Here is a 24,219-nt window from a genome sequence, read left to right as displayed (position 1 = left end):
TATAAAGATACATGTATTGAAAAGTTACCTTATCCAACGCACTCATAAAGTGCTGATCACCATTCAAAACAGTGTTGATAAGTTGAACAAATTTACCATGTACTTCTAAAACTGACTCCACAAATAGTGTTGGCATCTAAAAATAAGAAATACAAAATCATATTTTAAGAAGTTCAGGGATATAACAATCAGGCTTAGTAACGACTACTTAAGAGTAAAGTTTTCCCCCAGCAAGCAATGTTACACACAACACACATCCTCAAAAAATGTTTTTAGCTAAAACAGTCAAAATCTAAAACTTCAATGTTGAAATTAGCTGTCCTTCAATACCAGAAATGGAGGACGGTGGTTCCTCTCCCAAAAGAACCCATGGAAAACACACTTCTCTCTGGTGCTGGGATTCTGTATCATAAAGGTAACAAGATACAACCTCAGAACTACCAGGCCTATCAATTTCTTGGGGGATTATGTAAACAAAAATGGTCTTCAAAGCCACTAAAGGCTGAGAGAGGAGAGAAGTTAAAAACATATTATCTGTGAAAACTGAGACTCTCAAGAGTACAGAAGTACAGTTCCCCGCATCTCACAGGAAAGAAATTCCTACCTAGTAGTGCAAAAGTGAATTTTCACTATTAATGGAGATAACTATGAAGTTAGACCTAAGACTTCTAAGTCAGCTAAATTTTCTGAGTGTCCTATGAACACATTCTCTTGTACTTGCATCTCCCAGGCCGTGACATTAAACTCTATGCCTCTGTGACCAATGTCATTCCACACCCTGAATCTGTAAAACTAACATAAACTAAGAAAACTAGTAAATAATACAGGCTATTATATCTAAACAATATAAACCAACAGTTTAAAAAAAATAGAAAAGTTTACACATTACTGTGACAGGACATGACATCTAAGAATTATCTGCCAAAGACAATTCTACAGCTAAGGAGAACAGCATTTCATAAATGTTCCCGATCAATAAGGTCTTCCTTATAGGGCTTCCCTAATAGCTCAGTTGGTAAAGAATCCCTCTGCAATGCAAGAGACCCAGGTTCAGTTCCTGGGTCGGAAAGATCTGCTGGAGAAGGGACAGGCTACCCACTCCAGTATTCTTGGACTTCCCTTGTTGCTCAGCTGGTAAAGAAAATCCACCTGCAATGCTGGAGACCTGGGTCTGACCCCTGGGTTGGGAAGACTCCCTGGAGAAGAGAAAGCTACCCCCTTCAGTATTCTGGCCTGGAGAATTCCATGGACTATATAGTCCATGGGGTTGCAAAGAGTCAGACACGACTGAGTGGCATCTCTTTTCTTTTTTTTAAATAAGGTCTATACACAGATCACTCCTCACAGAGGCGCAAACAGCTCTACTTAGGGAAGACAAGTGACATATGTCATGTCTACCTTAGTTGTCATCCATTACTAGTAAAACCAAGGAAGGTGGTCCAACAAAATTTGACAACAGGAGCATACTTTGATAAGAAAGACACCTTGTAGTAAACTGTCATTTAAATGGCAGGAATTGGAGACATGAGGGTTACTGTTGAGTATTTTGGGTAGTAAGCATATATTTCGGGAAGATAGTTTTAATCCAAATTTGCTTCCTTGGCTATCATACCCAGGACATGTAAAAGGAAACCAAATTGTAAGTTGTCTATATGATCAGTGATTAACACCATTACCACTACAATTAACTAAACATAGATGCTAGTTATGTAGAAACAACTATTTTGAAATCGCAAACATACTTTTCTGTGAGAAATTAACTAAGAATTGCTAAATGAACACAGTAGTGTGTAAGAAGTCTTACTCACTGATTTCCTAATTACTGATAATTCTAAAACATGTCCAACAAAATCTAGGTTTGAACATTTTAATAAAGACGTCTCATTTATTGGCATGGTAGGACTTTTCCTTCATGCTTTAAACAGTAAAGTCAAAAGAAAAACTCCATGATGGTCTGATTAAGAGAAGAATCTTCCCGTTCCTTATGTCACTCACATTTTCCTGAGTAAGATTACTGGTTGCTCTAAGGCCCTCATCATGGATATGATTTTGCAGCTCCTGAATCATATGAGGTAAACCAGTGGACACAGCACGGAGTAAGACATACATATTTGCCATGTCTGAGGGGAGAGAGAAATTTATTATGAAATTTACAAACAGTTTAAAAAATATTTTTAATACAACAGGTAATACATGGTTCAAAATGCAGAATTACAGAAGCATACGCAAACAAGTCCCCCACACCTTTCTCCTAATCCCCAGTCCTCCTCTCCTGGGAAAGCAACGCGGTGGCTGTGTAGTATCTTCTCAGAGCTGTTTCCTACCCAGTCAAGCACTATTCTTCCCTCTGCCCACCTTTTTTAATAAACAGTGAAGCGTGTTTCATTTACTATTTGCGACTGCAGAACACAACATTTTAACTTGAAGATCTTTTCATATCAGTACACAAAGCATTTCCTCATATTTTACAACTGCTTAACATTCCATTTCACAGCTATATGACAATTATTTAACAACTCATGGGAATTTGGCTGTTTCTAATCTTTTGATATTTACATTGTTACAATTAATAATCCTGCATATGGCCAAGAGTATCCATAGTATGAATTCCCAGAAGTGGGACTACTATGCCAAAGTTGTCTTACAGAAGGACCTTGCAGACAGCCCCCAGCAGCTGGGTGCTCTGTCAACAAATGCTTTGATCTTCACACGGAGAGGTGCAAAATGACATCTCAGTGTTGTGGTTTTTATTTTAAACTTTTTATTGAAGTATAACACACATATGGAAGAGTATACAATCCATAAGTGTATAGCTCAATGAATTACCACAAGGGACCCCTCTCCCCAGCCAGGTTCTCACCACCCACAGTAAGAAATGGACACCACCTCCTCCCGGAAGCCCCCTGCCTTCACTACTCCTCCTGCTCTTCCACAACGGTAATCACAGTCATGACGACACTATTCAACTAAACCACAGATTAGATCTACCTGATCTAACTATCTATAAGAACAAAATCATCCGATTCTTTCATGTTTGGTTTCTTTGGTTCAATATGAAAGGTTCATCTGAGTTGTACACAGCTATCAGGTGTTCCTTTCCACTCTTCTTTAATCTTCCACCGTATCACTGTTGGTACTTTATTCATTCTACAGTTACAGGACATCGGTACTGTTTACAGTTTGGGGCTATTACAAACAACGCTGTTGTGAGCATGCTTGCACATATTCTTCTGCGCATGTGTGCATGCATTTTGGTGGGGGAGTTAACACCTAGGAGAACAACAGCTGATCGTAAGATATATGGTTATTCAGTGTTAGTGGCTACTCACAGTCAAGAGCTTCAAGGTGGGTGCATCAATTTATACTCTACGTCCAATGTATAACAAGTTCCTGCTACTCTATACACTTTCACTTATTATTTTCAGTCTTTTTCACTTTATATCAAAATGTGATTAATTACTGATACCTTAGTGTGATTTTAATTTGTATTTCCCTGTTTTAGTGAGATTGAGAGACTTTTTTATATGTTTATTGGCCATCTAGATATCTTCTATTCTGCAGTGCTTGTTTGTGTTTATTTTCATCCACTCATCTATTGACAGACACTTAAGTTGTTTCCTTATTTTGGCTCTTGTAAATAATGCTGCAATGAACACTGGGATGCCTATATCTTTTTTTTAGCATTTTTTTTTCTTTTTCTTTTTAGATAAATACCCAGAGGTAGAATTGCTAGATCACATGAAAGTTTTACTTTTTAATTTCTGAGAAACCTCCATACTATTCTTCATAGTAGCTCCACCAATTTTCATTCACACCAACAGTACACGAGAGCTCCCTTTTCTTTATATCCTAGTTATTTCTAGTTATTTCTAGTCTTTTGGATAATGGCCATGCTAACAGGTGCTAGGGGATACCTCACTGTGGTTTGGATGTTTATTTCCCCGATGATTAATGATGGTGAGCACCTTTTCATGTACCTGTTGGCCATTTGGAGGTCTTCTTTAGAAAAATGCCTATTCAGGTCTTCTGCTCATTTTTCAATTTTTTTTTGCTATTGAGTTGTATGAGTCCTTTATCAGATATGTGATTTTTTTCCCATTCAGTAGGTCACTTTTTCATTTTGTTAATGGCTCCCTTTGCTGGGCAGACGCTTTTTAGTTTGATGAAGAACCACGTGTTTATTTTCGCTTCCCTTGTGGCTCAGCTGGTAAAGAATCTGCCTGCAATGCGGGACACCTGGGTCCAATCCCTGGGTTGGGAAGATCCCCTGGAGAAGGTAAACGCTACCCACTCCAGTGTTCTGGCCTGGAGAATCCATGGATAGTCCACAGGGTCACCAAGAGTAGAACACAACTGGGCGGTTCTCACTTTCACTTTAGCGTCAGATTCAAAATACCATCACCACGACAAGTATCAAGAAGTTTATCACCTTTGCTTTCTTCTAGGAGTTTTATGGCTTCAGGTCTCAAGTTAAAGTGTTTAATTCATTTTGAGTTAATTTTTGTATATGGTATTAAGTCGGGTCATCCAGTTTCTTCAAAAACATTTATTAAAGAGACTGTCCTTTCCACGTTGTATGTTTTTGGCTCCTTTGTCCTATGACTGTCATTGTGATGCTCTTTTGATGATCCAAAGGTCTTATGGTTTTGTATTTATTTTAAACTTTTAATGATAAAGTAATAAACCTGATCATCTTTCCCTGTGGTTAGTGCTTTCTGTGTCTCATTTAAAACATCTTTCTCTACCCCCAAGTCCTGAAGTTATTGCCTATGTTATCTTCTGGAAGTGTTACTGGTTTACACTGAGATCAAAAGCCCAAAGTGTTGACTGATTCTGTATACAGTGTTTGAAGTAGTGATCAAATTTCACTTTTTCCCCAACTGGTTATCCAATGGACTTGGCACTGTGTGTTCAAAAGGCTATCTTTCACCCACTGTTCTGCTGGCCGCCATGGTCTTAAATGAAGTATCTTCGTATGCATGAGTTATTTCCTGGCTTTTTATTTTATTCCACTGGTCACTTTGACTACCCTCGTGCCACTTCTTTTCTTAATTACTATAATTTTTAGAAGTCTTGCTATCCTGCAAAGGTTTCTCACTGTGCTCTTCAAAACTGTCTTGACCGTTCAGGCTAACAGTGTAACTTTCAGAGTTAAAAAAAATAATCTTGGGTTTTGCGAAGCTTGTCCTGGATCTATCAGTGCCGCTTTCAATGATGTTTAGTTTTCTGTGCGCGTCTGGCACCTGTCTTGTTACATTTACTCCCTATGCTTGAAAAATTCTCATTGCTTTTTTCTAAAAAAATTCCATTTTTTCACTGCTTTTTGTTAACACCTCTTATCTTCACTTTGTACTTCTATTTTGACTAAGGCCGAGCATCTTCAGATATATAAAATCTACTTTTATTTCCCTTTCATGTTCTTTGTTTTTTCTCCTTCTAGAAACTCTTAATGTATTAAAGAAATTAGTCCCTGTGATTTTTTAAAATGTGCAAACACACTTTCCCAGTTTTTCTTTTGACTTTAGAAAATAGTTTAAAAATATACTTTTCCAAACAGTCTTTTAAAATAGATAATTAATAATCTGTAAAAAGGCATATTAAAAAATGTATCGATTATCACTTAAATATGCTTGAAATCAAAGGTAGTTTGGAAGATGATATAAAAAGTGGGTTTATAATTTCACTCCTATTCATATTGATGTTTGGTATCACTTACCATTTTTTTTTTCTTGTCGGATGATATTATGACATTCTGCGTGTAAGAACTGTAAGTGGTCTGCTACCATTCGTTGCTGACATTCGTGAATCACTTTAGTATATGAACTTGGATGTAAGTATTTTCGACACCGAATTTCTTCATCTTTTAATCTACCTAGAACCTTTAGAAATAGATGCTTATAGTCATGAACTACTATGAGAAAACACCCGAAATATCAGTAACTTACATGGCAAATTAACAAATAGAATTATTTATATAATTCTATTCACAATTCAAAGTCACATTCCATAAATCATTTCAAAATCTTATTTAAGCTACACTTCAGCACTGCCTTATGAAAAAGAACAAAAGTTAACTGGTCTGCATTTTTTCCCTTATTTATTGACTCCAATTATCCTATATATACAATTGAATGATTTTTGGTATATTATTGGTGTTTCTGAATTGTGGTCAACTACGTGTAACATAAAATTTGCCACTTTAACCATTTTTAAGTATATAATCTAGTAGCATTAACTGCATTTACAATGTTGCACAACTGTCTATTCCCAAAACTTTTTCATTACACCCAACAGAAGCTCAGAAACCATTAAGCTATAACTCCCTGTTCTCCCCTCCCCCAAAATTTTAATCTACTTTCTGCCTCTCTGACTGTCTATTCTAGACATTTTACAGAAGTTAAACCATAAGATATTTGTTCTTTTGTGTCTGGCTTCTTTAATTCAGCATAATGTCTTCAAAGTTAATCCCAGCTGCAGCAGGTGTCAGAACTTTATTGTTTTCTAAGTCTGAATAATAGTTCATTGTATGTACATACATTTTGCCTGTTTTTTCAATTCTTGAAAGATATTTGGGTTGTTTTCAGTGTTTGCCAACAGCCTGTTTTGAGAGTCAGATATAATGATGCGAGTTTATATATCACTGATACTCTGTGTGTACCTTTCAAGACTGGATCTAGAACCTTGAGCAAGAGTCTAAGATGTAAAAAGGGCTAAAAGCTAAGACCCACTGACTTAGTGTAACCTGGACTTAATGGAGAAAAATGTCCTAGATAACTTACTCAAGGTCCCAGAGCTAATCACTGGCAAAGCAAAAGAGAATTAAGCAACTCCTGGACCTGGGTTTGTGGGACAGACACCAGTGTATCACATCAGTTAGTACTGATATTTCCTGATCTATGTCCTATGGAGGCTTCACTTCAGCTTTTCCACTTCAAACATTTCTTAAAGGTGAACAAACTAACAAAAATCATCTGATAATAAAATGCCTGAGATCCAACACTGTGGAAGAAAAAAACTAGTTAAAATGTCTAACATATCTGATGACTCAATTTACAATCTGATTATTCTTTGACTAAGAAAACATACATAGCCATTTTAAATATGGTTATCAATGTGTTGGTTTAATGATTAAAATTTCTCATGCAAGTTTTTCTCAGTCTCCACACTTAACAGACCAAAAGACCAAGTATCAAGAATTATTACATTTTTACTATTTTTTTTTCCTTCTATTTTAGAGGAAGAAAGATAAAAACTCCCAATACCTAGCTTTTATATTTAGCCTATTCTCTTATCTACTAAGCATAAAATATAGCTTATTATTTTGTTAAGAATATGAAATATATTAGTTTTAGATTAATCAGGATTATCAGAAAGCACTGATCACAATGAAACTGGGACAGCATTTTTTCTCATGGAAAATGTCAAGCAAGAGCAATGACTGATCAAGAAAAATGGAACCTTTTCTACCAAAAAAAAATATTCACTAAGATAACTAATATTAAGTAAGCCACACCTGATCTCTAACAGATGACAAGAGTTAACTAAGATAACTAATATTAAGTAAGCCACACCTGATCTCTAACAGATGACAACAGTTACCGTCACGCTTTCCTACCTTCTCCATATACTGTGAGCAGTTTGATTCCTGTAGTAAATTTGAAGCTTCTTGTTTGTAATACTCTCCTGTTTCAGTCAGAAAGGGAGACTCAAAGATTTCCTGATAAAACTAAATAAATCAATGAAATCATATTTTAAAAATCAGAATAAGCAACCTAAGAAATTAATAATAATTTATGTTTTAAAGGAATAATTTATGTTTTTAAAGGAAGCTTTGTTACCTTTAAAGGGAATTTTTTCTTATACTGTTCAACATGAACAAAGGAGTTAATAACCCCATGGATTACTTTCTGGTTTGGGTCTTCTCCACCACGATCACTAAAACAAGGTAAAACAAAAAACATTCTTGAGAATACAAGTATCCATGGAAATATACCAAAGTGTGCCAAAATATGGCTACTTAAAAAAAAAAAAAATGGCTACTTATTCTATTGGTCTAATCACTTTACTTATGAAGTATTTTAAAGGTCAATGCATGCATGATACTTAAAATGCAATTTTTAATATTGCAGCTGAATTAATATTTATGACAGTTAATGGAATGTGAAGTCAAGTGGGCCTTAGGAAGCATCACTACGAACAAAGCTAGTGGAGGTGATGGAATTCCAGTTGAGCTATTTCAAATCCTGAAAGATTATGCTGTGAAAGTGCTGCACTCAGTATGTCAGCAAATTTGGAAAACTCAGCAGTGGCCAAAGGACTGGAAAAGATCAGTTTTCATTCCAATCCCAAAGAAAGGCAATGCCAAAGAATGCTCAGACTACTGCACAATTGCACTCATCTCACACGCTAGTAAAGTAATGCTCAAAATTCTCCAAGCCAGGCTTCAGCAAATCGTGAACTGTGAACTTCCAGATGTTCAAGCTGGTTTTAGAAAAGGCAGAGGAACCAGAGATCAAATTGCCAACATCCACTGGATCATCGAAAAAGCAAGAGAGTTCCAGAAAAACATCTACTTCTGCTTTATTGACTATGCCAAAGCCTTTGACTACGTGGATCACAATAAACTGTGGAAAATTCTGAAACAGATGGGAATACCAGACCACCCGACCTGCCTCCTGAGAAACCTATATGCAGGTCAGGAAGCAACAGTTTGAACTGGACATGGAACAACAGACTGGTTCCAAACAGGAAAAGGAGTATGTCAAGGCTATATATTGTCACCCTGCTTATTTAACTTATATGCAGAGTACACCATAAGAAACGCTGGGCTGAAGGAAGCACAAGCTGGAATTAAGATTGCTGGGAGAAATATCAATAACCTCAGATATGCAGATGACACCACCCTTATGGCAGAAAGTGAAGAAGAGCTAAAGAGCCTCCTGATGAAAGTGAAAGAGGAGAGTGAAAAAGTTGGCTTACAGCTCAACATCCAGAAAACTAAGATCATGGCATCTGGCCCCATCACTTCATGGGAAATAGATGGGGAGACAGTGGAAACAATGGCTGACTTTATTTTTCTGGGCTCCAAAATCACTGCAGATGGTGATTGCAGCCATGAAATTAAAAGACGCTTACTCCTTGGAAGGAAAGTTATGATCAACCTAGACAGCTTATTAAAAAGCAAAGACATTACTTTGCCAACAAAGGTCTGTCTAGTCAAAGCTATGGTTTTTCCAGTGGTCATGTATGGTTGTGAGAGTTGGATTATAAAGAAAGCTGAGTGCCGAAGAATTGATGCTTTTGAACTGTGGTGTTGGAGAAGACTCTTGAGAGTCCCTTGGACAGCAAGGAGATCAAACCAGTCCATCCTAAAGGAGATCAGTCCTGGGTGTTCATTGGAAGGACTGATGTTGAAGCTGAAACTCCAATACTTCAGCCACCTGATGTGAAGAGCTGACTCATTTGAAAAGACCCTGATGCTGGGAAAGACTGAGGGCAGGAGGAGAAGGGGATGACAGAGGATGAGATGGTTGGATGGCATCACCGACTTGACGGACATGGGTTTGGGTAGACTCTGGGAGTTGGTGATGGACAGGGAGGCCTCGTGTGCTGCGGTTCATGGGGTGGCAAAGAGTTGGACACGACTGAGCGACTGAACTCAATTGACTGAATGTACCCATTAGATGTCATTTCAATAAACAACAGAAAAGCGTAACTGTAAAATTAAAAATACTATGTTGATACTAAGATACTTCTTCAATTTTAACAGAGTAGCTATGAGCCCATCAATTCAAGACTGCAATACCAGTGGTTAAGAATATTTGAATTTCACTCACCACAAACTCTGTTACTAGAGGATTTGGTCTGAGAATCCAGTTTTTAAACCATCACAACTATGCCTGCAGTAATCTGACGGGACTTATTCCTCAAAAGTACACTCTATACAGTATTTTGCTCACTGAAACAACTAATAACTATTGTTCTCTAAGATATCTGCTAGAGCCACTGAGTTGCTTTCATCTAAGCACAAAGGTAATTCTCTACTTAGAATTTACTGAGATATGCTTTAATAATATTTCTATATTCTTTTACAGTTACAAAGGGATCTAAAATCATCTCAATTATTCATGTGACTTTTGATAAGCTCCTACTCAGTCAAGGGCACTACGGGGATGCAAGTCTTAATCACAATAAGAATTGTAGGTGAATTTTTTATTTTTCTACTTATAGAAATAGGGGAAAAAAAAAAAGGTTTGCCTAAAGCCACAGTAAAACAGCCTGGCTCTATGTTGGAAGGCTCTGAATCCAGTAATAATACCTAAATCAAACCATGATACAGTCAAAGGTTTACCTTTCTATTGGTAATCTTCCACCTCACTTTAAAATATTTTCTTTCTTTGAATGAATAATTATTTTACAAAAAAAGCAACAGAAAACTGTAAGTGAGTCTCCTTCCTTGTCTCCACCTCCCTCTAAGCCTCTTTCCTTCTTCCTTTAATTATCTGGATATTCTGGGAAAAGTTTTTTGTGATTGAATTAATATGGCCACAGTCCTTCTGACAGTCATAAAATCTTGGTTACAAAGTCTACATTTTGTTATCACTAATAAGAACAATAAATACACACAAGGTGATACTAGGTGAGCTCATGTCTTCTGCTCACCTTCCCTTTTTTTTTTTTTTTCCACCTTCCCTCTTAAGCCCAAATTAAATCTGGTGGAAAAATGATATGACTTAATTTATCAATTTGAAACGCATAGCTCTTTGCCTTTTAACTCTGTCTGGGACAAAGTGAGAAATATTTGAATCAGGTTACCTAAAGTTATTTTCATGACCAAATCCTATTGTCCCTGCTCAGCATCCAGAAAACACCCACTCCTACTCCTGCCCTTTGTTTCTGACCGCAAAAGGCCCAGAGAAGCAGGAATCTGGTAAGGTGTTCCCTAAAAAGAATATCAATATTCCTAGTGCTTAATGACTAAGTTGTCTTCTACTGTAAGAATAACATCTGAACCTTTAGGTATAATTATTCAATCTTTAAGATCACTGCATACTTTTATAACTGCACAAAATGTACAACAAAATCACTGTAATTTATTTCTATTAAGATGACAGATAATGAAATTAAACTGAAGTGATGCTAAGGTAGTACTATATAAAAGCAATGACTAAGCTGGTTATGTGAATAAGCTCTGGATTTATCTAAGAACAGTGATCCCAAGAGATGAGCCCTGAGAAAAGAATATAAAGAATTTTTATTACGTGGTTCATTATTGGATCTTGACAGAACTAAGTGGAAAATGCCTACAACAACCATAATGAAATCACTCGGCTGGGAGCTTATAGGAATTGTTTATTGTAGTTCTTAAGACCCGGATTTTGGAGTCAGACTGCCTAGGCTCAAGTTCTGGGTGCATTAATATGTCACCATGTGCAGGTGCTTAACCTTTAGTACTCAGAGATTTCTCCTTCTGTAACGTGGGGATAAGAAATGCACCTACTCTCAAGAGGACATGGTAAAGATTAAGCATAATCCAAGTAAGTATGCAGCACAGTGCCTAGTAAAAGAGTGAAGCATCACTAAGCTAGCATTTTAAGCACAGACTGAGCAAAATGGAAGCAGAAGAAAGCTAAGAGACCAAAAAAAAAGCACTGAGTGTGATTTTAAAACCAAAGCATTTAAGAGGGCAGACTAGCTTTGTGATGGTCATTAAAAGTTAGGCTGAGGGACTTCCCTGGTGTAACAGTGGTTAATAAGAGTCTGCCTGCCAATGCAGGGGCCATGGGTGTAATTCCTGGTTCGGGAAGATCCCATATGCCCAAGGAGGCAACTAAGCCTGTGCATCACAACTACTGAGCCTGTGTTCTAGAGCCTGTGCTCCGCAACAAGAGAAGCCACCGCGATGAGAAGCCCACGCATCACAACTAGAGAGTAGCCCCCACTAGCCACAACTGGAGAAAGCCCTCATGCAGCAATGAAGACCCAGTGCAGCCAAAAATTAACAACAACAACAAAAAAAAGGCTGAAACTCTCATAAGTCCTGATTCTGCTATGTGACAATGGGCAAATTAATCTCTTGGTGAAACCTTCATTTGCCCCCTGTGGTTAAGATGAGAAGATTAAATTAAATGCAGTCTCCTGCCTCAAGCCAAACCTGTGAAGTGATAGGAAGGATACTTTTTAATATACCATTGTTGGCAGTAGCCCTTGAACCTGTAGAAATTGAAAACAAGATGGAATGAAGACTAGATAGCACAGAAAAACAAAAATGCAGAAGAGAAAGGACGGCTACAAGAAGGGGGTGGAAGACGTGAGGAGGATGGGCAAGGAGTGGCATTACAGAAAGAGGGCCGGCGCAAAACCAGTGAGCTCACAGGCACACTAGCTGCTCAGTGCGTCCCTGCAGGAGCAGTGAGCGTAGTCCCAGGAGGAAGGAAACTGCCTGCACCCAGACTCTGCGGTATCCACTCGAGGGCACCTCCAGTGGTACCAGGAAATCAAGGACTAGCAAGATTTAGTAGGATCAAGGCTTGAAGAGTGGTAGAGAAATGGGTTCCCATACTCTGCCTTTGGAAGAACAGGTGCTTTATAGAGGGCAAAATTCTAAATGCATATACTCTAAAAAGCTGCACATGTGCATAACAGAACTTGGAGCTGGACCAATGGAAAGACTGGGAACAACCTAATACACATCACTAGGAGAAGAGTTCACTAAAATGAGGTAGAGGCATACTAGATACAGAGTTTAGGAAGAAGGAGGAAGGTGAGATCTCTGTGTACAAACACAGAAAAATTATCACGATAGATAAATCAGTATGTCATAAATGATTTTTAAAAGTTAGGAAAAAATGAAAAAATTATACACTTGGAAAAAGAAAACAAAATTATTCTGTATTGTATTTATTTCTGTACATAGATATAAAAATTCATAGGAAAAAGTTTGAAAAGACAGTTAACCAAATAATAAACAGGGATTACCTCCATGGACAGGAAAAGATCTGGAGCATTAAATGTTTTTCAAGAATGCATTTACATATCATTTGTGTGTTTGGAACTAAGTTTTTCACTGAGCAGCTGGTGCCAGGTCTGAGGAAGAAAATGTACAAGATGAGCCTGCAGCATCCTGACATATGAGATAGCAAGAAAGTGATCAAGGATGACAATAGTCCTAGCAAAAAGACTCTGGCACCAACTAACCCAACAGAGGCTATTCAATCTTAAATAAAATCGAGACAATAGAAACAAATCAAATATATTTAAGTCTTTAAGTTTCATCACGACATATTGGGTGGAAAAAGCTAACTGGCCACTTTCTGAAGATGACAGCAAACCAATTCATTATCCTGACAAATGGGTAAAGAAAAGGAAAAAAAGCAGTTATTTCATCTTTCATATATGATAACCAAATAATAGACAAGGGTAAGTATATTTTTATAAAATTTTTCAAGTTAAAAAATGAAAATCAAACAATAGGATTAAAGTGGCACCATTTTACAAACCTCAATAAACTAAAAGATGCCAGCATTTAGCCTCAGTGGCTGCTTAAATTTTAAAAAAGAGTAAAAAATCATACATTATGAAAGAACAAAATATCCTGGTTTGCCAGCGAGAACTGACCTGAGTCTGAGTAGGCCACTTAACTGCCAATTTACAGGAAACACACAGGACGAAGGAACACATATAAATGGGCCTCCTGCACTCAACTGGCAAAATCTAGACAGTGGGCAAGCGTGAGGATCGAATGGCCGGGATTCATGAACAAATGTATTACAAGTGGAAAAAAAATAAAGGATGGAGGAGAAATCTGTTGATTAAAATGTTTTTTAGGATGAACAGGACTAAACTATGGCATCTAGGAATGCACACATGGGTGTAAAAACCATAAAGAAACAGAGGAAAGTGACTGCACCAAAGTCAGGACAGCTGTTTCTCTGGGAGAAAGGCAGGGGCTGGGGCACACAGGGTTTCAGGGGAGGCTGGCACGGCTCCAGTTCTTAACCTGGGTGGCAGTCAGCAGCACATCTGCCTCTCAACAATTCATTCAGCTATACATTTGTGTTGTATGGTCTCCTCTATCTATATTTAATTTTACACTAAGAAGGTTAAATGATACACACATACACACACACACACAACAAAATCCCCAAAAATCCAAGGAAACTGTTATAACAATATTAACATATGACAGAACAGGGAAAAAGAGCACAAGATAAAGTTAGTACGTAACAGTAAAACCCATGAAGAGAATAATCCTCATATTTATTCAACTAACAACAGAGGCCCAAAATTCATAAAGCAAAAATAGCCACTCCAAGGATGAAAATCAATAAATCTAAACTGAGTTGGGAAATTTAAACCTCTCTTAGAAACTTAGATATGAAAGAATTAAGCCTACTACATTAAATTTTAAGAGACCCTGATGGCTTAAACGGTAAAGAATCTGCCTGCAACGCAGGAGACCTGGGTTTGATCCCTGGGTCAGGAAGATCCCCTGGAGAAAGGAATGGCAACCCACTCCAGAATTCTTGCCTAGAGAATTCCATAGACAGAGGAGTCTGACTGGCTATAATCCATGGTGTTGCAAAGAGTCAGACACAACTGAGTGACTAATACACATGCATTAAATTTTATTTTTATCCAAGATTGTATTTTTCTTCAATGAAATCTACATTTTTCCTCAATGAAATCTTAACAGTTTAGAAACAGAATAAAAAGCCTATGAACATGTCAGAGAAAACACAAATCAGTCACAGCAACCTATGTTATAAATTGCTCCTAATTCACAGGTGAACAAAGAATTTTACTTAAAGTTTTTATTTTTGCTCAAAGACTATCTGACACTAGAAAGTTAACTGCAGAGTCACTGGGAAAAAGGAAAGCAATTTTGAATCCATTTAACAGTAAAGAGTTTGTGTTTTCAGTAGTATCCTTAAGTATCTAAACAATTCCTTTTACTTGCATTAAAAAACTGATCTGCTTTCTTCTCTCCAATTTCATATTCTTACACTGTAACATTTAGATCCATGAAATTACAGCATTTATTAAAATTATCAATGTTAGGTTGTTACTACACTGAAAGTCCCAGTTGGCATTCTATTATTTTACTACAAAAGACAAGTTATTATATGAATAGAATTACTTCTATCTTTCCTTAGTAAAGCAGACACTATGAAAATATGCTGACGCATAATCTATGACTCCATCACTTGTTTCTTTCTTCCTTATATAGAATGAGCAGCTTTACTTTTGGATTATCAATTAAATTTTGTGTGTACAGATTTAATGATACCACAAAAAACAAAAATTAAACTAAGAGTTGTTTCATTGACTCTCTTGAGCAAACAAAAAAATTCTGTAATCTACATTCTGCTTTTGAAAAAATCCTCCATTAGCCTGACAGATAACTTTACCTCAAGGCTGAGATCGCCCTCAACATTCTGAAATCTTCAAAGAAGATTAACACATTATAAATGGAAAATCATACCAGTCTCCTAGGGTGGCTAGGATTAAATGGGATTAGCATGCAAAACTTCAATAGCTGCTTGGCATACAGTTTCCATATTTTATTGTTATTATTAAGCCTTAGTACCCCTCGCTAGAAAATGTAAAGTAATACTGACTTAATAAAACAGACATAAAAAAATAAACGAGATATTAGTAAAGCATGTCAAATAATACTGTGAAGGGAACTGATTATAACAACAAAACTAAAATGAGTTGGCCTAATGTCTCTGACCACAGTCTCTACGTCTTCTCCAGAATTAGTATCCTACAGTTGTGACTGTTTTTCTTACACAGTCATGCTTTCCTTAATTTTTCATTAAATTCACTTTTAACAAGCTAATAATCACACTTAAAAATTTACTAGGTTAGATCAAAATTGTTATAAAAGAGACACTCATTAAAAGTGCATTTAGAAAATTTATAACAATATTTCCATTATACTTGTAAAATAGCTGAATTTCAAGAATAAAGTTGATATTTTTAGCAAAGGAGATTACATTAGCACCTAAAACCCTTGTTGGGAGGGCCCTTTTGGTCATTCACAGTTCAGCAGAGAAAAGAGAAGGAAGAAACAGCTCCACCCTGCCAATCCACAGCCTCCTCTCTCTCATCCCCTCTGGAGACAACGGAATTATTAAAGTGTGAGTGACCGTTTTTAAAAACCAAGTTATTAATTCCTACCACATACTTCCTATTTGGTATTAACTATTAAAATAGTGTCTTATCCTCTTTTGTGAACTTTTTTTCATAACCTCTTATTTCCTATTAGGAGTCCCATAGTAAGAACAATGCTTTCCTTTTTTTCCTCACATAAAAAAACTCCCTATTTGGGTCTTCTTAAAGAAAGCAGTTTCAGAGGGAGTGGCCACTCACATGTGGCAATTCACTGGTCTAGGGAATTCCCTTCACAGCAGTTCCAGTCACCTAAGGTCTAATAAGAATCTTCTAGGCCACACCTGAGCCAAGGACGCCCCGCTCTGGACTCCACAGGAAAACTTACACTGTGCCACAATCCATTCACACAGCAGCTTAGACAAGCCATCCTCTCTGGGCCACAAGCAGAATCAACCATTCTAGAGCCTTTTTCTCATAAATTTGCCTCATGGGTTAACTGGTTATAAAGGTAACCAACTAACTAGAAGAATCTCTTTTCCTGAGCAGGTTATCGTCATCAGGGTTTCAACTGAAAATATGTTCAAACAACTCAGCAGCACTGCCTACAGGATCCAAGAGGTTTCAGGACTACAGAAGTCACTTCCTTCGGGGACTTACTTATTTACTAAGCATATGATGTCATAGTAAAATCTTGTTGGTTTTGCCCCCCAAAACCGAAGGATTATAAAACCACTTTAAAATATTGGCTTTATTAAAATGGAAAAAGAGGGTCATTACAGTAAAATGGGGCCTATGTGCAGTGGACAGCCAGGCCAGTGTTCACTATTTTAAACCATTTCAATCAGCAAATCAGAACCAACTCAAGAAGATCAATGTCAACACTCACTTTTTGATTTCTCGGAGCAACATTCGGATAAGGATGGTCTGAAGTGGTTCAACCATCAATTTCCTCCACATGTCCAATGCTAGCTGCCAGGAAAAATGAAAATCATCAAGGCTGAATTACTCAGTGTTTTCTTTAAACATTTGTAAAAGTAAATACCCATCAGAAGAAGTATTTATAACTTTATTTCAAAACTCAAATAAAAACTGAATATACATAAGGAAAATAAATGTCTTAATTTAAAATGATACTGACTCTCATGTCAGACATTCTGAATAAGGAACAGAATTAAGGTTTTATCATTAACTGAAAATCTTACAGAAATAAATGATTTTTATAAAACCTTAGTTAAAAGAAGTTTGCTGCATCCACAGATTTCTCTTTTAAGTCCATGTCCTTCACATTTTTTTTTTTAAACTATAAGAGTCTCAACATTTTCTAAATACATTTTATGAGCTTCTTCATACGGCAAACTATCAACCTTCTGCCACTATCCACCATTAACTTAATTATTAAAATAATACTCATCCCACATCTTTTCTGTTCTTCTCATCTATGTGAAAGTCTTAGTAAATCATAACAGTATTTCATTTATTTAACATTTAGGATGTTTCAAATCTTGACAATTTTAAGACAGTCAACTCAGTGTTCTTAAGAAGACAGTGAATCACATTACCTCAGTATATAAAAACATATTTATGTTTTCCAGTCTTTTAAAGAATTTCCTACCTCTCCTATTTCCATAAGTGGTTCATTCATATCTACACCACCATACCCATACTGAAGATCAGCTTCTGTCAGTTTATTCTTTTTAATAAACTGTGTGTTGAGATACCTGAAAAACAAATGTAGTATCAAGATGCTATGTCAAAATAAGTAGGAAAGAAATAACTTGTAATTTTAGAACAATAACTTTAGGGTTATAATCAACTACAGAATAGTTCAGTAATACACCCCAAAGAAATTAGAAATACAATATTTAAAAAAGATAAAAATTATCAGCCAAACTCTCTTTGCAAGGCCCTGAGAGACAAAAAGTAAGACCTCTAGGGTAGAAAAAAAAAATCCTATTACCACAGTCCCACTTAAAAAACTCAAGGGTTTTGCTCCCCAAATTTCCAATACTCTTAGAGCTCAACAGCTGCTATCCAAGGGTCAGACCCTCTAAAAGTTAACTTGCTCATTTTCAGATTCTCCTTAAATAAGCCGAGTTCACTCTGCAAAGAATTAAACAGAAAATGCTTAAAAAGATCAAATTCAAGTAAGTTCTCTAATTTATATTTTATCACCATTAAATGTGTAACTTTTCATTTTTGAACTAAAAACAAAATCACAATTACTAGGTAAGAAAATGGAACAGAATGTTGCAGACAGGTGGAAGGTCACTGTGTCAACCAGAGGGAAACAGCTTTATAAAGAAAGACCAACTGTGACGAACTCTTAGAATCACTGAGATGAACAGAGTTCTAAGATTAAAGGAAATGTGTGCAAAGAGTGCGCAATATTCAAGTACCACTTGCCACCATCCCAGATTTCACAAGGCCCTTCATGCTCACCTCCTATAACTATTCATTGGACAGGTTCTGCCAAGGTGAAAATGGCTATTAATGATACAAGTATTTAGGCAACAACCACGAAATCTCTGTATTAAAACACACATGTTTGCTGCATCGAAATCAAAGGTCTACTCAGTGTTCACAGACAACTGAAACTGAAAGCAAAGACAACAAAAATCTCAACGGCGTAACTCCTCTGCCAATTCTAGGAAACGATGGGAAATAATAAAGCACAAGGCCACAATCGTTTACACACACTCCCTCCCACCTTCACTCAATTCAAGCTCTGGCCTCCAGGGCTTACACCGTGGAGCTTCTTCATTCAACATTTTAGTCTCTTCTGTCCACTGCTTACAAAGTCATTTCCTTCCAAGTACCAATGAACCTTCCCTTCCATTCTCACTATAACCCTCGTAATTTCCTGCTGGGTTTCCAACCATGCTTCCAGCTGAGGAAAGGGGAACAGAAGAGAGAGAGGAAGCCTCAGCTCGAGAGAAAACACCTGCTTCACCTGAAACCAGACTCTCGGGCAGGGAGGCACCTCTGGCCTAGGTCACTCTGGTCTTGGCTCACACACCTCTCAGGCCTGACCTGACCCCCAAGCCAAACCAGCCTTCACTCCCCACCCCCCAGTGAAGTTAGTATCTGATACAAAACTGTTTCCTTTTCCTCACAGTACTTGCCACTGTGTGAAATAATCCTGTTCTCTCTTTGTCTGCACATATGCTCTAGAACGTGAGGGCTGCCAGACGGTGTCCAGAACTGTGGCAGGCAGACAGGCAGTCCTTGAAAAATACTTCTTCGAATTAACGAAATGAATAAACGGGTAACTTTCCAGCAAGCATGGATGGTAAAAACTACCAGTAGAACACAAGTCTGGAAAAGCAGCCTGGAGCCAGATCATAAAAGTCATGAATGCCAGGAAATAAAAACAGTCACTAATATTTATGGAGTGCCTATTATGCATCAGAGACAGCCCTAAGCATTGCAGCTGGCTGAATAATAGGAGGTAGGTATTTGTGGTACCATTAGGATCCCCATTTTATGTGTAAGAAAACTGCAGTTTAGAGAGTTTAAAGAATTCGGCAGAGGTCCATCCACTACTAAGTGGCAGAGCTGACTCAGAAAATTCACGAGGGCCCCCTCTCTCACTCAGCAAGTGCTGACCAAATGCATACTACACGCCAGGTACAACAAGGCAATGGGACAGAAAAAAAAGAAAAACAAAAATGTAATTTCTGCCCAGTGAGCTTACCCACCTGGCAGAACATAACAGGAAGAAATGTAACATTTCTGAGTAGGAGGAACCTAACTGTCATATCTGCACCATTACATGTGCCTTTCTGTAAGAGCCTCTGCTCTAAACCACTCCTTTTCTCTGCAGTGTACCACGGCCATCAGGAATCCTACGAGAACATTAGCACCACTTACCTCACGCTCCATTTTATCTCCTTTTCATCAGCTGGTCCTCCTGTTCTAAACTATTCATCACCTCCTCCCATTATTTTCTTTTTTTCACTTCCAATGCATTTGTTGACTCTTCGTTTGGATCAAGTGCAACATTTTCATGACTGGTCTCTGTTTCCCATTTCTGGCATCTCTCATTCATCTGAAAACTCTATTTTCAGGATACCAACTTCCTATCCAGAAGCCTACAGCAGCCCCCTTATTCCTATATTAAATGTAAACTTCTTAGCACTGCTGACTTGGAAGAGAAGCTGCGAGATCTGCAGCAGTCTGGATTCACTGATCCCTTCCCAAGGTCTGTGTGTAAACCTCAGAGCCAGCACCCTGTGTCAGGGAGCTTCATACACTGTGTTATTTCGGAGGACCAGTCACTATTCTCTTTCCCTCATGGGATAAATTTTAAACTAACTTTTATTATCTAGATCCTTCTCATTCCAGATATTCTACTCTTGACAGCTTAAGCTTGATAGAGAAGCTTTTAAAATAATTTATAGATATAACTGAAAGAAGTAGGGTAGTTTTTCATTTTGATTCAGACATGATTCTTAATTTCTAAGTCACTGTAGCACTTTACAATAGAATTTATGAACCACACATTTGTTTTTAAACGAACATATATATACTGTGAGATCGTAAAATAGCTTCCAATAAATTCTTTAAATACTCTTTACTCTTTTGCACAGGTAATACCTCACGGCTCAGGTGCAACTTGTGCAGTAGTACACATTTTTATAATTCATCCTGGCTCAAAATGGTTAATAATTATCCTTTGCTCTTCTGGAGTACTAGAAGTAACCCAATAGCATTAACTAACAAGAACTAAGAGCCTAAAGGTAAATTTGAAGCCTCTAAGAAATCAGGCATTTCAATCTATCTTAGGAGAATTGCATTATGAGAACTGCTCTCATGCTAATACCTACTGGATTTCAGGAGTTGTTAGTTCTCAAGCTACTTGCTCCAGTGCATGAGGTCGCAAAGAGTCGGACACAACTTAGGATTAAACAAATAACCTTATGTCCCAGCAGTTCCATCAAGGGCCAGCAGGGCCTAAACAGGTATGGAGTAGCAGGAAAAGTTGAACATTATTATTTTCCTTTAAGATCAGAATCCTTAAGTCACCTATGCTAAGGCACATCCATCTTATAAATCAACCAGAGTAAAGAAGAGGCTAGAAATTACTTCGAAATAATATTGAAAAATACTTTTGAAACAAAACTGATTTTTTTTCCTTTACGTTTCTTTACACAGATTTCCTTATAGACTGAGATCGCTAACAAGATAGCCTGGATAACCTACTATCCAACAAGTACCAAACACTTTTCATCTAATCACTGCCAAATGTACCTCCATGAGATCTCATGATTCAGTCTACCAGTATAATTAACCAATGATGATCATCACACGAAGCCAACCACATGGAGGTCAAACAAAACACTCTAAGTGAATCCCGTGAGCCACTGACTCTAAGCCTTTGCTACAGACAGTGAAAGCTACTAAATGATCAAATCTGCACTTAAGAAATTTACTAAATAGAATAAATTAGAAAACAAAAGCTGGGAAACTGGTTACATTATCATTAATATAAAGCTGAGAAATGAGAAAAAGGTTGAACTACCATACTATAATAGCAATGCAAAGGAAATAATAAATTTAAGAGACATTTGGAGGATTTGACCAAGAGGCGTCAGGCAGAAGATAACCACAGGTGAAGGACAACCGACTTCTGGCACATACATCTGGGTGTCCAGTACTCCCATTAACTGAGATGAGCATTACTGGGGGCAGTATGTGCAAAAAAAGATAACAAAGTGTGAACATCTGCAGCAGTAGGATGTACCCACAGAACACCTTGGAGGTACAGGCTATCAGGTAAGAATACTCTGAAACTGAGGCTGCCTGCAATAAACGTCTATTTTGGTAGTAATCAATATACAGGTTGTAGTTAAAACCAGGAGTAACTGAGATCATCCTAGAAAGAATAAGGAGTGTGGCTAAGAAATGAGAATAGAACCTACATGACTGCAGTCTCTATCTAGAATGAGACTAGGCAGAATGAAGGCATTGAATGGACTTACTCAGGATGATCTGCATTTAAATTCCCCCCTTGTCATTTTTCCAGCTCAGGGACCTTGAGCAAAGACATTTAACCTCTCTGACCCATAGTTTTCCTCCACTGTAAAAAATCACCTCATATGGCTTTATTTGTATGCACATATATATATATGTGTGCATCATATATGTTATAAAACTTAATAAAAGTTCTTTAATAGTACTAATTTGAGGAACACCAAATTGATTTTGGTCAAGAGAGATGCAGAAGGACCAAGAGAATGCTGTCTCAGAAAACTACGAAAGAACAGAAAAATAACTTGGATCTTTGCTGAAGCATCTCAGCTAATGAGGGGTCCCACTGCCCACACACAGGTGAAGCGCTTTCTTCTGTCATCTGTACACCAGCGGCCCCAGCTTCTCAGCAGGTGCAAAGGCACACAGGTGCCCCCACTCTGATCCTTAAACCTCCCTGTGCTCTCCCTCATAGTTCAGCTAAGGAATTCTCACAGTTCTATTTATGACTGGGTCACTTTGGTGGATGAGGTAGGGAAAAAAATCAAATGGTGAGGACGTTTAATGGATGGCAGACACCATTTTATAAAAGGCAAAGCCACGGTAAGCCATGCCTTTGTTAGCCATGGCTGGTTTTATTACATTTTGCTCTTCTAAGAAACAGAGCTACTGGCCACTTAGAATTAAGCTCCAGTTTCTAACATAAGCAACCTACATCTAGTAAAGTCCAACTGACATAAAAGCAAACAAAAAACCCATAAAGCAAAGAAGGACAAACACAAGGAGGTGACCATACCTTGGCCCCGGTGTGGCTTCCTGCAAAGCACTGTGTAAATGTGCAAGTCAATGCAGAGAGGGCGCAGTTCTCACTGCAGCCATCATAGGCCACTGGGGCCAGCATCATTCCTTTATTTATCCACGACCCTTCAATCAACGGGATTCTGCCTGTGTGCCCCAGTACCTATTTCCAGCGTTGGCGTGAATGAGTCAGAGAGGACCAGGCCAGAGTGCCGCGGACACACGTAGGAGGGGGAAGTTAAGACAGGAGATCTAAGCAGGAGACCGAGGCAAGAAGTTCAGGGCAGGGAATGGGGATTAGTCACTCAGGGAGAGGAAGAAAAGCAATCCAGACAGATGGACAGAATGGCGTGAGGAAAGGCAGGATGAGATGAGGCTGGGTACCTCCATGAGACATACGATACTGAATCCTGGAGTCAAACAGGAACATGCTGGAGGAGGGTGCTGGCTTAGATCCACTAGAAGTTTCATCCAAGCGGAAGTTTCACTTCAGAGCTGTCAAGCTTTAATGCGTGCTACCCAGCCCCAGACAACTGAAGAAACAGGGCTATGCCATCAAATACAGCTGCAGTTTTCACAGACTAAGTTTCCACACATGGCCTGGCTCCCAAGTATCCACATGACCCTCACCTCAGACCTTTCCCCTTAGCAGAGAAAAGTCCATACATCATGAAACACTTCAGTTCTGTGCATTTTAATAGGTCATAAAAGCAAAAACTCCTTCAACTACCGAATACCAGCGTCTGTCAGGGGAGTGAAAGTGCGCTTACCTGTACAAGCAGTCCATGTAGTCTGCACCCTTGCTATACTCCTCCCAATACCTATGATACATAACAAGCACTTGCTCTTCAGACTCCAGAACTCTCTAGATAAAGAAAAAAAACACTTTTTACTCACAAAGCAGTGATCATTTTCATTTGTAAGCAATGAAATTTATCAAAAATTAATGTTCTTACATAAGTGACATAATTTGAGAATAATATATTATATTTACAGATTACATTCTAATTTAACTACCTTCAGTAACAATGAAAGAGCTAGGAAAAAAAAAACGTGAATCTTAGAGATGAAAATGAAACATCCACATTACAGAGTAAATGCTTCATTTCCTAAGATAAAAAAATAAAATGTAATGGTTTGATGCTGTTCCTTGTCAGATTAAAACAGAATGTAATTCTATTGCCATGTATCTCTTTTTCCTCATGTCCATCAATTTTGATCAGACTGCTAGTTGTACGTCATCACCTCACATTATTCACTTCTGTGAATAAGACTATGAAAATTGACAATTTTTCCACATTCTCCAAATAAGTTATTGTATATTTACTTAAT

General features: G+C 37.7%; 1 protein-coding gene across 3 annotated transcripts in view; it reads right to left on the bottom strand.

The window, feature by feature from the left end:
* The window catches only part of CUL2 (cullin 2), a 69,065-nt gene that overhangs the window by 21,504 nt on the left and 23,342 nt on the right, over positions 1–24,219 (bottom strand). For all 3 annotated transcript variants that reach the window (XM_043883771.1, XM_043883770.1, XM_043883769.1), the window contains exons 4-11: positions 23,658–23,752; positions 17,732–17,837; positions 17,006–17,088; positions 7,839–7,935; positions 7,616–7,726; positions 5,717–5,879; positions 1,996–2,120; positions 29–136 (exon numbers count right to left, since the gene is read on the bottom strand). In XM_043883771.1, coding sequence (XP_043739706.1) covers positions 29–136; positions 1,996–2,120; positions 5,717–5,879; positions 7,616–7,726; positions 7,839–7,935; positions 17,006–17,088; positions 17,732–17,837; positions 23,658–23,752 — 888 coding nt within the window. The remainder of the gene's footprint in view (positions 1–28; positions 137–1,995; positions 2,121–5,716; positions 5,880–7,615; positions 7,727–7,838; positions 7,936–17,005; positions 17,089–17,731; positions 17,838–23,657; positions 23,753–24,219) is intronic.

The sequence above is a fragment of the Cervus elaphus genome, chromosome 23, assembly GCF_910594005.1.
Source record: "Cervus elaphus chromosome 23, mCerEla1.1, whole genome shotgun sequence".
Classification (NCBI taxonomy): domain Eukaryota; kingdom Metazoa; phylum Chordata; class Mammalia; order Artiodactyla; family Cervidae; genus Cervus; species Cervus elaphus.
Note: the sequence above shows the minus strand (reverse complement) of the source record. Positions and strands in the feature narration are given on the sequence as shown.